Source organism: Pantherophis guttatus, chromosome 3 (assembly GCF_059756535.1).
Source record: "Pantherophis guttatus breed Tessera chromosome 3, ASM5975653v1, whole genome shotgun sequence".
Lineage (NCBI taxonomy): Eukaryota > Metazoa > Chordata > Lepidosauria > Squamata > Colubridae > Pantherophis > Pantherophis guttatus.
The window spans coordinates 47,204,486-47,219,655 of NC_142065.1; the positions used below are offsets into that span (position 1 = coordinate 47,204,486).

Genomic DNA, 15,170 nt, shown 5'->3' on the forward strand with positions numbered 1-15,170 from the left:
AAATGTTGGGCTCAGTTGTGGTCATAAGTAGAGGACTACCTGTAGCATGTTCACTTAGTCTGCATAGGAGAAGAGAGGGAGAGCTTTTGCTTAGTCACTTCTACTAATGTAGATAATTTGAAGTATGGTTCCGTTCCACACAAACATTTCTATTTCCAGTGACAAAGTTTCTGTATTCCCAGGCTTCTGAAAGATTGTTTGAAGGATTCTCAGTTTAGCATTCGTTACCAATACTTGCTGGCAGCTCTGTTATGTTGTTGTGGAAAGGGTCTGCGAGAGGAGTTTGACCGTCAATGTTGGCTTGTTAACACCTTGGCTAAGCTGGCTCAACAAGTCCGTGAGGCTGCTCCATCATCGCGACAGGTATATGGCTTTATGGTGACTGGAGGAAAGAGCAGAGAGGAATAAGAATGATAGACTTAATGTGCAATGATGAAATACTACTGATTTAACAAAAGGTAGAAATGATAATTTTAAAAAAGAAAATCATTACCTAAAGAATATATGTTTCCTCATAAATTATGTTTCCACTTATTCCACAGGGCAGTATGCAATAAATGTGTCAGGGTTCCGATGGATGCCCTAATTAAATCATGAGCAGGCCAGGGATGCTTTGCGAGTTGACAGAATGATGTAAAAGTACTGGCTGATCAAGATTTATACCCTGCATAATGTTCCTTCCATGTTCTAAGATATATCTGAATGTTCTTACCTACATCTGTAGGTATCTAGTGCAGTATGCTTTGGTCTTGATTATCTGCAACATGGAAACAGGATCCTAATTTCTTTCCACTGTCTTAACTACATGCATTCCAAAAGATTGCAAGTACTTTATAAGCTTACCTCCTGGAAGCAGAACTTGCATGATAGATCTAAGAATTAGTTTGCTAATACTTGAATGCAAATTTTAATTTGCTACTATTTTGGGATCCAGTGGGCCTTGTTATTCACAATGGCTCCATTTCAACTGAACAACTGTGGATAACAAGTCTATGAAAAGAAAAACACTTTCCACATGCACAAGAGTCAATTCGCCATTTAGCATTTGTATAAAAATATACAAAAACCCTCAAAGCTATGAATATATGAAACTGCTCATCAAGAGTAATAAGGTCTGGTCTGTATTTTCCAGCTGTAGATACAGGAAATTACAACTAATGGTTCCACAAATAATAAGGGCTACCTTTAAATGGTTTTAAGAAAAAAAATTCAGAGTTGTCCATACATCTAATTATTAGAACTTTTCATGATGATGTGGCTTGTTTTAGCAAAGTTTCACATCATGTTACTAACAATGCTTCCTAAAGCTAATGAGAAGAGCAGGCACTTTATGGAGAAACACTTTTTAGTGGTGAAAAATGACCTGCGTTGAAAAGGGAATGGAAAGGGACCTGAAAAAACTGTGGTTAAGAGCTTACAGTTTTTGTTTTTGTTTTCCTTTAGGCCATCCTTCGTGAGGGACTAGAGGATGTCAGGCAGTTCTTCAATGTCAATGGTTCCTGTCGACTACCGCTTAGTCCCAGCCTGTTGGTGAAAGGAATTGTGCCCAGAGTATGTTGTTGACTGGTTAAAATGTTTTTATTTATATACTGTTGAAATGGGTTTACTTCTTCCTTCAACACCTTAGGAGTCACTCACCAGAACTCCATGCGTTTCATGTGCCAAAACCATCCAAGCTCCGGAGTAGCATTTCTATAACCCGTCTTTATGCAACATCTTACCTCTTTAGTATGAAAATAATTGGCTTCCATCACTTAACCTACCCGTTATTTCTGCTGGCTTTGTTTTATTTGGGCAATAGTAATATCTATGTGGAATAACACAATACCTTTGATCTGATCCTAAATCTGCACTGCATAGTAATTCTTCTCCCAATGCTTGGGATCATTGATCTCCCATATTGCTGGGGTGCTTGATTATAACACTTACCACCCACCTTTGCTCTCCATTTGTCTTTGCTTGCAGGATTGTTCCTATTTCAATTCAAATGCTGTCCCTCTGAAGCTCTCTTTCCAGAATGTTGACCCACTTGGAGAAAATATCCGTGTTATTTTTAAGGTAAGTGCTAGGCTGGAATTGTTTAGTTTTTAAGGAAGATCATTGTTAGATTAAAATCTTCCTTCTGATTGGAAGGCAGGGAAAAATTTATTTCTACTATAGTGTGCTTGAGGATTTGATTATGGTTGGGATGGAGACTGAGTATCAGGTACAATGGGAAGTTGTTCTTTAATTCCAATTACTATAATAAAAACTTGTCTAGACTTTGCTATTAAGCTAGATCCATATGGCATGGATCAGCAAGGTTGCTTAGCCCAAGGACTACACTGCCTACTGTTGACTTTGCAGGCTGCATTCCTGTAATGGTTGGAGTCAAAGCAGAGAGTGAGCAAGGCTAACTATACGCATTGTTATATTCACAAATGCATCTGTGCAGTTATAATCAAGCATATATCCAGACTTTCTCTTGTCCATGTGATGCTCTTTTCAACCTTCTCCCCCCACAGTTTCAGAGCAACTCTTAGAGAAAATGATAGTGATACTGGGGTAAATTGGGGTTGACACCTTTTTAAAAAATGAATAGGTGATTTTAGGTGACATTGCATGTTTTAAAAAAAGGAAACATGTCTAATAACTTTCTCCTAATATAAATTATTAAAAAGCCCTGGAAATAATCTGCCTTACATCATGCTTTTGTTCCCACAGTGTGGAGATGATCTTCGCCAAGATATGCTAACCCTGCAAATGATTCGCATAATGAACAAGATCTGGGTGCAAGAAGGTTTGAACATGCGCATGGTCATATTCCGTTGTTTTTCTACAGGCCGTGGTCGGGGTAAGCCTAGATCCAAGTATGAAACATTTTCAGTTTCCTTTACTTTCCTCACCTTTATTTATAGACTAATAAGATTCTTAGGGGACCATATGGAATAATGACTTCAAGATCAGAACAGATTTATTATCTCTTTGGGCAAACATTGAGAATACAGAAAGTGCCTTGTTAAATTAATCTGTGGGTAGATTATTAATTTCCCAGGATGCCTATTCTTCCTTCCTAAGGCATAGCTATAGTTTTTTTTTTTTTACTCAAAATCAATCTGTGCTTGCCACATATATAACAATGGGTTTATGTTTCCAGTTTTATTTCCTTATTTATTATTATTTTAACTCTTTTATTTGTTTCACATTTTTAAAATGTGTTTGGAATATTATGCTTAGTGTTTTGAATATTATAATTATTAGATTATAAGTATCAACAGTAATAATTTGCGCACGGTATCTGTTAATCAGCGTGAAATATCCCTAAATATGGAAGGTTTATTTTCTTAGTTGTTTTATCCACTATATAAGGATTTATTTCAATAACGGTCTGATAAAAAATTGTTCCAGAAAAATGATGCTGAGCATCTGCTTCAGTTTATGACAGATGCATTCTTTATCTGACACAATATCCTTCTATAGATATCTTCACAAGTGTGCCTACAATTTAGCAGCATAAGAGATTATTACGATTAAATAATTCAGCCTGGACCTTGAATCTGAATCAACAGCTGCTTTCTTAGCAAAAAGAGAAGTTGTTGTTTTCTGAGTTTCTAAATTGTGGCTCTGTTGATACACAAGAAGGATATTGATAACCTCCAGTCTACATGCTGCCTTTGGTGGCCTCCTTTGGAGCCCAGCAGAAGCTGACTAGGTGATTATGGTCAGTCACTGTTCCTCAGACCAACTTACTGTTGTGGGGACAGATAGGAGAAGGGAACCCTGTATATATTGCATTGAATTCTTGAAGGAAATCTGGGATAGAAATAAAATACGACTGCTTGCCTATATGCTCCTTGTGGACAAGCAGTTATCTGAAAGCAATTATTTGTTCCATTATAGCATAGCTATGAGGGAAAGTTTTGTGGCTTCCCTTTTCCTTCCAGCAGTCTGTTGGTTTCCTGATGCTAATGACATTGAGAAACTAACAGATTTGGACAGAACAGCTGAGAGAGAGGAGAAGTGGGTTGCCCTCCTTCCAGCAATTGTTTAAATTACAATTTCCTGCCATCCGGGTGATCTTGGAGGTTCCCTTCCTCTGAATTATCTACTAAAGACTGCCTAGAACAGGGGTCTCCAACCTTGGCAACTTTAAGCCTGGAGGACTTCAACTCCCAGAATTCCTCAGCCAGCTTTGCTGAGGAAAACTGGCTGAGGGATTCTGGGAGCTGAAGCCCTCCAGGCTAAAAGTTGCCAAGGTTGGAGACCCCTGGCCTAGAAGATGTGCTTCATACAGTATGTGAGGATTTTACAGGAGGATTTTACATATGGCCCTTAGATGGTTGTGCATTCCTTCCATTTAATAACAATATCAACCTAGATACTGTTGGGCTGTACAGCTCAGATGTCTGAATGGCAATAAGAATATCTTTCCTCTCCTATAACCAACCTCATTTCCTTCCATCACACATTACAGGGATGGTAGAAATGATCCCCAATGCAGAAACTTTGCGAAAAATTCAAGTGCAGCATGGTGTGACAGGTTCCTTCAAAGATCGTCCCCTTGCAGACTGGCTACAGAAGCACAACCCCAAGGAGGATGAATATGAAAAGGTAAAGAAAAGGAACAAGAAAAAAAAAAACACCGCCCAAAAAGTCCTTTGCCTGAGAGTCAAAACCACAGAATTACATGCAGGAATTGTGTCAATATGTTCTCTCTACATTTTGTAATTGTAGTAATTACAAAAAGCAAAATAGAGGCACAGTAATTTAGATTTGTTTATGTGTTTTCAGATCCATTTTTTTTTTGTTTCTTTAGTACAGTATTGGATCAAGAAGAAGCTAGTTTTATTTTATTTGGTATTATAATGGTATTTTAAGTCTCTGAAAATGAGAAGCAATATTAAGAATCATTTTTCTCCTTTACAAATTGTATTTTAAAATGTCTGGATGCAGTTCTTAGCCATGCACACATGATTTTGGCAAATGTATTCATTATGTTAAGTTTACTTGCAGAAAGATTTGTAAATCTGAATATTTTTTGTTTGTTTTTGTTTGCTTCACACATGCATACCCTGTAATCCCCTTTCAACATTTTACAAATCTTTCAAAACTTTCTCTACCCATTGCCTTACCTACCTTTCCCACTGATTATTTTCATAGCTATTCTAAATACATCTTCATCTTTCAGGCAGTGGAGAATTTCATTTACTCCTGTGCTGGCTGCTGTGTAGCCACTTATGTTTTGGGAATCTGTGACCGGCACAATGACAACATCATGCTCAAAACAACCGGGCACATGTTCCATATTGACTTTGGAAGGTTTCTGGGTCATGCCCAGATGTTTGGCAACATCAAAAGGTGAGGGAATCTTCTGAAATGGCTCCTCAAAGTCTCTGCATGGCTGCTTTGAAATTCTCATAGGATTTTCTGAGAATGCATATGCATTCCCACAAGTCATCATGCCTGGATCAGCTGTCAAAGGCATTTTATGGCTGGCTATTTTATTTTATTTTATTTGTTTTGTTTTTTACTATTTTACAGTATATACCTGCCATCTTACATAATAACTCTGAGTGGCTTACAACAGGTTGTTCTAAAGATGATGATGATGATGATGATGATGATGATGATGATGATGATGATGATGATGATGAGTAGTAGTCACAGAGTCAATCAGAGGTTTAGACTGGGCTTTTATTATTTATTTATACAGTGCTATGCAAACTCCCATGTTGATTGTTTGTAATCTTCAATTGAGAAAACAGTACATCATGGGATAACAATTTTTGAATGAACCTACCTCAAATGAGTTAATGTCCACTTCAGCTTCATTGAGAAACTGACAAAGGATAAGAAACGAAAGTGGGCACAATTGGTTTTTCACATAAAAAATGCTTTGCAACTGGATGGATTCCATAGGATGATAGAAGGCAGTTTAAGAATACTATGGTGTTAACATGGAAATCACATAGTTACACTTCAGGAAAAATACTGTTTGATATAGAAATGCAGCACTTGGCATTTAAATCAGCCAAGAGCTTCTTTTTAAACATTTCCTGTAAAGTAGGATTCATTTGTAATGCAATACCTAAAATATTTCACTTGGATGGAAGACAACAGTACTTGGCACTTAGCTGTCTCTCCATTATTTGGCAACAAAAATGAGGCTTAATGTGAAAATAGTTTACACAAAATAAAACTGATATAAGCCCAGTATAAAATTATGCTAATGTTATCCATTAATGTTATCCATAGAAATTAAAACTAAATGACAAAACTAAGTATTTTAGTTTTTAACTAGGGTGGCAGCCTTAGTTAATATCCTAGAATCGGCTTAGCAGAAGTAGTGGTACACAGTAAATAATTAATATTTTATGCTGATTAAAACATAATTGACATTAAGTGAATAATAAATAATTGGTCGCTTTTCCTTTCTGCATTTTAATATTTTTTACAATACAACCTTTCTACTTCCATGTCTGTTGCCCTTAGGCAAGGCCTGCAGTTTTACTAAGATTAATCAAGAGTAAAAAAAACAGGGGTGAAATGTAAATTTGTTACTACCGGTTCTGTGGGCGTGACTTGGTGGGGGGCGGGGCAGGTAATGTGACTGGGTGGGCGTGGCCATTTTTTTTTTTTAACTTTTCAAAGCATTTTTTCTGCAAATGCAAAAAATGCTTTGAAAAGCCTCTGCCGATCAGGAACACAGCTGGGATCGTCAGAGAGACTTTTCAAAGCATTTTTTTAACCACCTCTTCCACTGAAGAGGTTGCAGAAAAAAATGCTTTAAAAGTCTCTCTGACGATCCCAGCTGAGTTGCCTGATCGTCAGAGGCTTTTTTTTTACTTTTAAAAGCATTTTTTCGGCAGAAGAAGTTGTAGAAAAAATGCTTTTAAAAGTAAAAAAAAAAAAAACCTCTGATGATCATACGATTCAGCTGGGCATGGTGGGGGAGGGGGCGCAGGGATTTTTGCTACTGGTTCTCCGAACCACCCACCGCCATCACGATTGGGCAATCCGGTCCAAACCGGGAACATTTCACCCCTGAAAAAAAGCATTAAAAGAATTAATTAAGGAATGGGAATGCTTTCAACAGCTCATGTTAATGACTGTGGAATGTTTTACCATTTATATATTTATATCCTGCTTTTATTATTTTTATAAATAACTCACGGCAGGAAACACATCCAACACACCTTCCTCCTCCTATTCTCCCCACAACAACAACCCTGTGAAGTGAGTTGAGCTGAGAGAGAGTGACTGGCCCAAGATCATCCAGCTGGCTTCATGCCTAAGGCGGGAACTGGAACTCAGTTTCTTGGCTTCTAGTTTGTTGCCTTAACCGCTAGATCAAACTGGATTAACAATTATTTATTAAAAAAATTAACAAATGGTTTAACATTTCCTGATATTTTTCTTTGTTTTTGATGGTTTTGTAAGCATCATGTGATAACCAAAGCTCTTCCACTTCCTTCTAGACACACATAACCAAATGTTATCACAGTGGAGTAAAATGCAATAGAAAAAAAATATGCATTCAATTTTCCACCAGTTATTTCAATTTGACAAAATTATTTTATTTATTTTATTTTATTAAATTTCTATACCGCCCTTCTCCCGAAGGACTCAGGGCGGTGAACAAAATCAAATTAGCTTTGATTCTAATGCAGCCTTAATTTCCAAATTTATTTTTATTCTTTTTTTTTTTTTTACTCTAAGATGAGAAAGAAAAAAATGAAGGACAGATTCAATATTATGTTGAAAGAGAAGAAGAATACTATCATATCCTTGTATGTGAAAATAGTTACGGTATTAACAAAGAAAAGCACACAATAAAAGGTCATATTAGAAGAGCTGCAAATACTCATGCTATGTCTCTCAGCATGAACAAAAGATACTGCCAGAAAATGCAGATCCTTAACTGTTGAAAAGATTTGCCAGACATACCTAACAAAAATATCTTGTTAAATCTGCTGTTATCTTGCTAAAATCCAAAACTGCCATTCAGATGGAATGTCCAAGAGGATGTCTGAAGAACTTTAAAATACCTCTGCTTGGAACAATTATCCTTGGTCATTTTAAATGTTATATTATTCATGGAATGGCTGGAATATAACACACAACCAAATTGTGGGGGGGAGGGTGTACTTTATGGAGTAAAAAAAACAAAACAAGTAAATACTATTTGTGTCATGCTATGTGATTTCATTATTAATATTTAAGTTGGTTTTACATAACAACAGGAAAAAGAAAAATTAAATTATAATATTGTTTTGTAAATAATATTTCAAAAGTTGATAAAAATGAATGTAGTTAGGAATGAAAAAGAAGTAATCCTTGAAGTAACTACAATTTTAGCTACCTTGAGATATATAGATGTACCTTCTCTATAGGGACCGGGCTCCATTTGTCTTCACATCAGACATGGCTTATGTTATCAATGGTGGTGATAAACCCTCCAGTCGTTTCCATGATTTTGTGGATCTCTGCTGCCAAGCTTACAATCTGATCCGGAAGCATACTCATCTCTTCCTCAATCTTTTGGGACTGGTGAGAAAACATATTCCCCTCCCTGTTGCTCATGCTCTTCAATAACATTGCATCCATCCAGTCAGCACAATGTAATTCTTGCTGAATCCTTCATGTCAGTTGATCATTCAGGATGAGCTTTGGAGTTTTGCATATTCTCCCTTTTTTAAACGTTGAGCAAAGATCAAGACAGAAAATGCATAATCTCATCTCCAATGATTGTCCTGCCCAAAGATCTCATTTTTATTCCCGAAACCACAAAGACTAAGGACTTGTTTTATTATTGTTCTTTAGACTGTATTTAGCATTTTTATCCAGCTTCCTAAGCACCTGAGTTACTCAAACGTTGTTTGATAAGTTAAAGGTACTGTCACAAGATGTAAGCTGTTCCAAGTACAGCTACCTTCTGCAATTGACTGATGGTGATTTTGTCAATGCTGATAGTGCTCAAATGGTGCTCAGTTGTTCTAGGATTGCACCCAAGGCACATACTACTATTGATACTATTTTTGCTTTCTTTTGTCACAGTCATTCTACCTCTATTTGCAGGTCTCTGTATTTTGTGATTTCTCTTGTTCTTTCTCTTCTATTCTGCTGTCTCCAGATACTGCAGTGACCACTTTCCAGACTTTTTTGTCATTCATATCAGCAATTCTAAAGTCTGGGGCAGGTGCTTTTCTATGAATTCTAAAGACCTTGAAGTCCTTAGTGTCTTCATTTTCTATTACTTTGTCTATTTTGTGGTCCCATCACTTTTTGCCTATGGGCAAATAGTAATAATGATATGCAGAAAATACCATTAGTAGTAGTATTTCAGGAAATCAGGAGTAGATGTCCCATTCATAAAATTGGTATTGCCATAGTTCATATTTTCAACAGCTGCACCTCTTCAATTTCCAATGCTAATTTTTTATCTCTTTTTGTACTCAGATGCTCTCCTGTGGGATTCCTGAACTCTCTGACCTTGAGGACCTAAAATATGTTTATGATGCACTTAGACCACAAGACTCTGAGGCAGATGCTACTACCTATTTTACCAGGTGAGAAGATATTAGTCTTAACGTTAGAAATTCAAAAAAGGAAGAATGCCAAACATCTGTCTCCCAAAATCTCTTTCACCAACACTGTTCTGTGATCTTTATCAAAATCATGGAGTAGCACAGTCAACTTTACATCACCATATAACTTAGAAGTTCCATCCTTTGATACAGATTGATAGAGTCCAGCCTGGGCAGTGTAGCCACGAAGCTCAACTTCTTCATTCATAACCTGGCCCAGATGAAGTTCACAACATCAGACTCCCGGCCAACATTGTCATTTGCCCCCCGTGTGCACACAATCAAGACGTCTAGCCGTATCGTTGAAATTTCTCTCTGCCGACATGAAAAGGTCTTCAATCCCAGCAAAGGATATGTGAGTCCTTTTTATGGCCATTTTGTTAGAGGGCACTACAGTAGAGACAATGCTAGAGCAGCTGCTCTAGATAAGTGACGCTTAAAGCATGGGATAGTTTATACCAAACACAGAAATAATGTGGAATCTGCAGTTGAACCATATGAACTTTCATCTTTGTCTTGCAGATTTACATTCTGAAGGTGAAACGAGAGTACCCTTCTGAAGTCACGTTCATTCAGCGCACATTTGAAGAGTTCCAGGAGCTGCACAACAAGCTCCGCCTTCTCTTCCCCTCTTCGCATCTCCCAAGGTCAGTCTCCATTTTGCTTATAACCAGTGGTGGAATTCAATTTTTTTTACTACCAGTTCTGTGGGCGTGGCTTAGTGGGTGTGGCAGGGGAAGGATACTTCAAAATCCCCATTCCCTCCCACTCCTGGGGAAAGGATATTGCAAAATCTCCATTCCCACCCCACTCTGGGGCCAGCCAGTGATGATATTTGCCGGTTTTCCGAACTACTCAAAATTTCCGCTACTGGTTCTACAGAACCTTCTGAATAGCACCCCTGTTTATAACCTTCATTTTTCCTTGATGCTGTACTCAGCACACTCCTGCAATTAACCAGGGAAATTGATTGTGTACTTATTTACAATTCTCCATATGCTTTCCTGAATGAAATGCGACTTTTCTATTAGGAAAGAATCGAAATCTGGGATTGAAGTAATAAAAAAAGGTAATCTAGTTCTTCATCTGTACATGAGATGTACATGTACATCTCATGTATATGTACATTGGGGCAATCACTTGTTTTTCAGGAAGTGCATACTATCATTATTATTAACTCATCTTCTGGAGTACACAGAAGTGGGAAAAGCTGAAATGATTTCTGTTTAGGAAATAGATATAGTAGATGTGCTTATACATATGACCATATATACCCATTTTGACCTGGGTTAAAAATAACCTAAGCAATGTCATCAGGTTCAGAGAGTATATAAAATATGGCTGGATGCTGCATCTGAATTGCGGGCATGCATTGAACACCCTGCCTTTTTGTCAAGCCAAGAAGAGTTTGATTCTTGCATGTTTATTAGGACAGTTACTTCTGAATAGCATGCCGTGATGTTGCAAGCAATCCTAAATTGGTTCCCTTCTTTCCATAGCTTTTTTTTATGGGGAGCACCATTTTCTGAACCTTTTTACTCCTTCTGGGTGAATTTATGGAGAGAAATCAGAATTTGGCATTCTCACTTTTTTTTTTTTAACATGAAGCAATTTCTTCCATGTACAGGGCTTTCAAAGAGCAACCATATCTTTGAACCCTTCTGCTTCAGAAATGTTCTTGATGGTTGGGCTCACTGCTTAAATGTCTCTTTCTCCCCCACCCAATCCAATTTCCCAGCTTCCCTAGCAGGTTTATAATTGGACGATCACGAGGAGAGGCAGCCGCTGAGAGGAGGAGAGATGAATTGAATGGCTACATCTGGCATCTAATTCATGCAGCTCCGGAGGTTGCTGAGGTAACATGCATGAAGAGATTTCATACTAGCAAAACTAAGAAGAATTTGTAGGCAAAGGCTTCAATATATAATAGTTCCACCTGAATTATTCCTGCAGTTTGTCCCCAGGATTCTTGTCTATACAATTTTGCTTGATCATTCTCCTGAAAATTTAAATAGCTTTTCTCTTTATTGCCATTCCTGAAGTTACTTTAGACTGCTAGTACTGAAGCATGCTGGGTCCTAGGATGCATCAAGATTTTCCTGCTGCTTGATATTCTGCTAGGTTATTTGCATTGCAGAAGAGAAAGACAAGGCTGAAATCTCTTACCCTCGTGCATGTGGTCCACATCTTTAGTGCTGTTAGCAATGATGAATTGATGGTGTATCCTCACTGCTATGTTAATAATGTTCGTGATAAGAAAATTGTCAAAAATCTCAGGTTTTATATATATAAGCTGAATCTTAACTCTTGGCAATGTTGGAGTGGGCACAGAAATAAGTGACACCTTATTTGCAGAATAAGTGTATTGTCTCTAATGTTGAGGTTTTCTTGCAGTGTGACCTGGTATATACATTTTTCCACCCTCTTCCAAGGGACGAAATTGCTGCAGGCACCAATCCAGCACCAAAGCCCGCAAGTAAATATCAGTATTATGCAAGTGATAAGAGTTATCCGTTTCAAGATATTCCATGTTTGGCTGATAGCTGGTCTTGAGTGGAATAGATAAAATAAGATGCAGCCTATCTTGGGATAAAGTCCTTCATGCATTCCATTGGAGGAAGAAAACAATATTGGTTATTTGACAGAATTTACTATTTCTTCCTAAGAACTTATTCAGGGGTGGTTATATATTCTTCAGGAACTGTACTTATAATGATCAACAAGAGGCAACATACAGGCAATTTTATTCTGTTTGGAACTAATCAGATGTACATAGGCACATATTTATTTATGAATTTAAACTTCCTGGGAATTGCATTCATGAATCTTTGTTTGTTTAGATATGTACAAGTCATAATCTTTGAGAGCTGTCCTAATCCTGGTATTCAGCAGTATTGCAGAAAGGGATATATTGTGTCCTGATATGTAGAGTCTATATTTAGAATGTTATATACGTTTTGTAAGCTCTAAACACTTAACAACAACATTTAACAACAGTCATTGGGATCACAATTTCTGTTGCTAAGTTTTGGAAAGCTAAGCAGTTATAAAGAGCAATGTCATGTAACTTTACCTCTTCGAGATGAAATTTACAACACTTCTGCTTGCTGTTGTTAAGCACTCTCACAATCATTAAGCACAACATCGTGAGGTTGCCATTTATGACCTCCTATTGGCTTCCTCAATGAACGTGTTTATAGGAAGCTGCCAAAGAAGGTTGCAAATGGTATTCACATGATCATGGGATGCTGTGACTTCGTAATTGCGAGCCAGGTGCCTGGTGTCTGGATCACAATCATGTAACTGCAGGGATGTTGCAACTGATGTAAGACAAGGACCTGTTTTAAGTACTCATTCAGACATAAGTCTGAACAGTTGCTAAATGATTGGTCCTTAAGTAAGGACCACTTTATATTCTATGAAGTGTTTTTACTAAATTGTCCATCAGACAGCAGTACACAACCCATTTCACTGTGTTTGGAACTCATCTGATACACATAACTACAGCTCTTATAGGCTTCAATCCTATGATGATGATGTTATCCATTCAAGTTGTGCCTGACTCTTGGTGATTCTACAGGCCAGGTGTCTCCACATCTTCCAATCTTGCACTACTTCTTTGTCAATCCTATAGAGGAGGGGTGTCCAACCCCTGAGCCATGGATCTGTAGCTGCACAAGTGAGCAAAGATTCATCTGCGCATGCACAGGATCTAAGTAGCACGTGAAACCATGTGTTGTCGTTGTCCCCCGTCGGTGGGAAAAAATTGGAGGCAGCTGCTATTGAGAACCCTTTAGACCCGTGATGGCAAACCTATGGCACGCGTGCCACAGGTAGCACACGGAGCCATATGTGTGGGCACACAAGCGTTGCCGTAGCTCAGCTCCGGTGCGCATATGCATGCCGGCCAGCTGATTTTTGGGCCTTCCAGGCCCACCGGAAGTTGAGAAACGGGCTGTATCCAGCCTCTGGGAGTGTGTGGGGAAGGCCGTTTTCACCCTCCCCAGGCTTCCAAGAAAGCCTCTGGAGCCAGGGGAGGGCCCACCGGTAACCTTTTTGCCATTGTGTGCCAAAAGCGGGGGAAGCACGGGGGTATTGCACGCGTATGTGCAGTGGGGCGGGGTGCAAGGGACATTGAATTATGGGTGTGGGCATGTGCGCGCGCTCCCCCCCTCTCTGCTACTAAGCGAAATATAATTTTATTTCATATTCCTTTTTCTTAGATGCTGTATGGTCCCAACCAGTTGGAAAAGTTGGTGGAGAGGTGAAATTATCAGTATCCTATAAGAACAACAAGCTCTTTATAATGGTGATGCATATCCGTGGCCTCGTAAGTGCTTAACATTAGCTATTTTAATGGTGTCTTCTAACCAATTTTCTGCACATTTATACAGCCCAAAGAACTGATTAATCTAACTGACTTAATTTCTCTCTTTTAGCAGCCTATTCAGGATGGCAGTGATCCTGATCCTTATGTTAAGACTTATCTTCTGCCCGATCCTCAGAAAACCACCAAGAGGAAAACCAAAGTTGCTAGAAAAACTTGCAATCCAACTTATAATGAAATGGTATTTGTTTGTTCACCTTGTGTTAATGAAGTAGCCCTTGCATAGATTCAGAAATCCCAAGTGCAGGCAGAGTTGGAGTAGATAAAGTGGTGGACTGACTCATTCCGAAAGCATTATAGAATCTGAAAAGAGATATGAATTTACTTTTTGAGTTCACTGCTTGTTTGATTCTGGAGATTTAACATTTAGAGAGTGGATTCAATTCCAAAACCTTTGCTGAAATTGTCAATTTGCTTATGCCAGAATATAAGCCATTCATTCTGGCGATAATTGTGTGAAATAAGCTCATACTACAGTGCAGTTTACACAACTACAACCAACAAAACTTCTAATTAACATGGCATAAGTTTTGTACAGAGAATTACAATCTGATGCTTTGCCTCTTGCTTCTAATACTTGCAAAACTGAGATGCAGTTGCTACGCAGAAGGTCTATCCATCAGCAGTAGCTAGATCCGTATAGGATTCTGCAGGCACCAAAATATTGTCTTATCCATTAATACATTGCCAATTGAAATTATCTTATTCTATTTGTATGTATTGAAGAATTATAAAGTAGATTTGTTGTGTATGTGAAGGATTATAAAATGGATTAGTGAAACAATAAATCAGAGAAATAACCTGGTAATAAAATGCATACATTTCATAAACAATCTAAAGTAGTGGCACCCCTAGGTAATGTAGGGAAAGAAATATCTGAAACCCAACAGCCAATCTAAGAGATGATGCTGAGTTAGCATGACCAATTTGATTTACTAGGAAGCAAGATATTGTGATTTTAGGCATTGTGATTGTCTAGTTATTGAGCTATACCAACCATATTATTCTAGCAAATGTAGTGACCTCTCTAGTAGGAAGTGGTCAAAGGAAATTGACTTCAAAAAAACACACTTCTATCTAATAAAAATTCTTTTATCATTTTAGAATAAATTTTATTTTAAATAGTATATTAGAATATACTTTACCTTTGCCTTACAGTTACTCTTTCATCACTGTAGTAACTGCAAACAGTTGCTAAACGAGGCACATGCTAAATG

The 15,170-nt window shown here is 37.9% G+C and overlaps 1 protein-coding gene across 2 annotated transcripts in view; it reads left to right on the forward strand.

The window, feature by feature from the left end:
- Positions 1 to 15,170, forward strand: part of PIK3C2B (phosphatidylinositol-4-phosphate 3-kinase catalytic subunit type 2 beta) — a 94,971-nt gene that overhangs the window by 77,656 nt on the left and 2,145 nt on the right. For both annotated transcript variants that reach the window (XM_034414485.3, XM_060687229.2), the window contains 14 exons: positions 183 to 363; positions 1,444 to 1,551; positions 1,966 to 2,058; positions 2,704 to 2,833; positions 4,454 to 4,590; positions 5,168 to 5,337; positions 8,373 to 8,529; positions 9,439 to 9,548; positions 9,720 to 9,921; positions 10,089 to 10,213; positions 11,305 to 11,422; positions 11,961 to 12,042; positions 13,790 to 13,896; positions 14,006 to 14,134. In XM_034414485.3, coding sequence (XP_034270376.3) covers positions 183 to 363; positions 1,444 to 1,551; positions 1,966 to 2,058; positions 2,704 to 2,833; positions 4,454 to 4,590; positions 5,168 to 5,337; positions 8,373 to 8,529; positions 9,439 to 9,548; positions 9,720 to 9,921; positions 10,089 to 10,213; positions 11,305 to 11,422; positions 11,961 to 12,042; positions 13,790 to 13,896; positions 14,006 to 14,134 — 1,849 coding nt within the window. The remainder of the gene's footprint in view (positions 1 to 182; positions 364 to 1,443; positions 1,552 to 1,965; positions 2,059 to 2,703; positions 2,834 to 4,453; positions 4,591 to 5,167; positions 5,338 to 8,372; positions 8,530 to 9,438; positions 9,549 to 9,719; positions 9,922 to 10,088; positions 10,214 to 11,304; positions 11,423 to 11,960; positions 12,043 to 13,789; positions 13,897 to 14,005; positions 14,135 to 15,170) is intronic.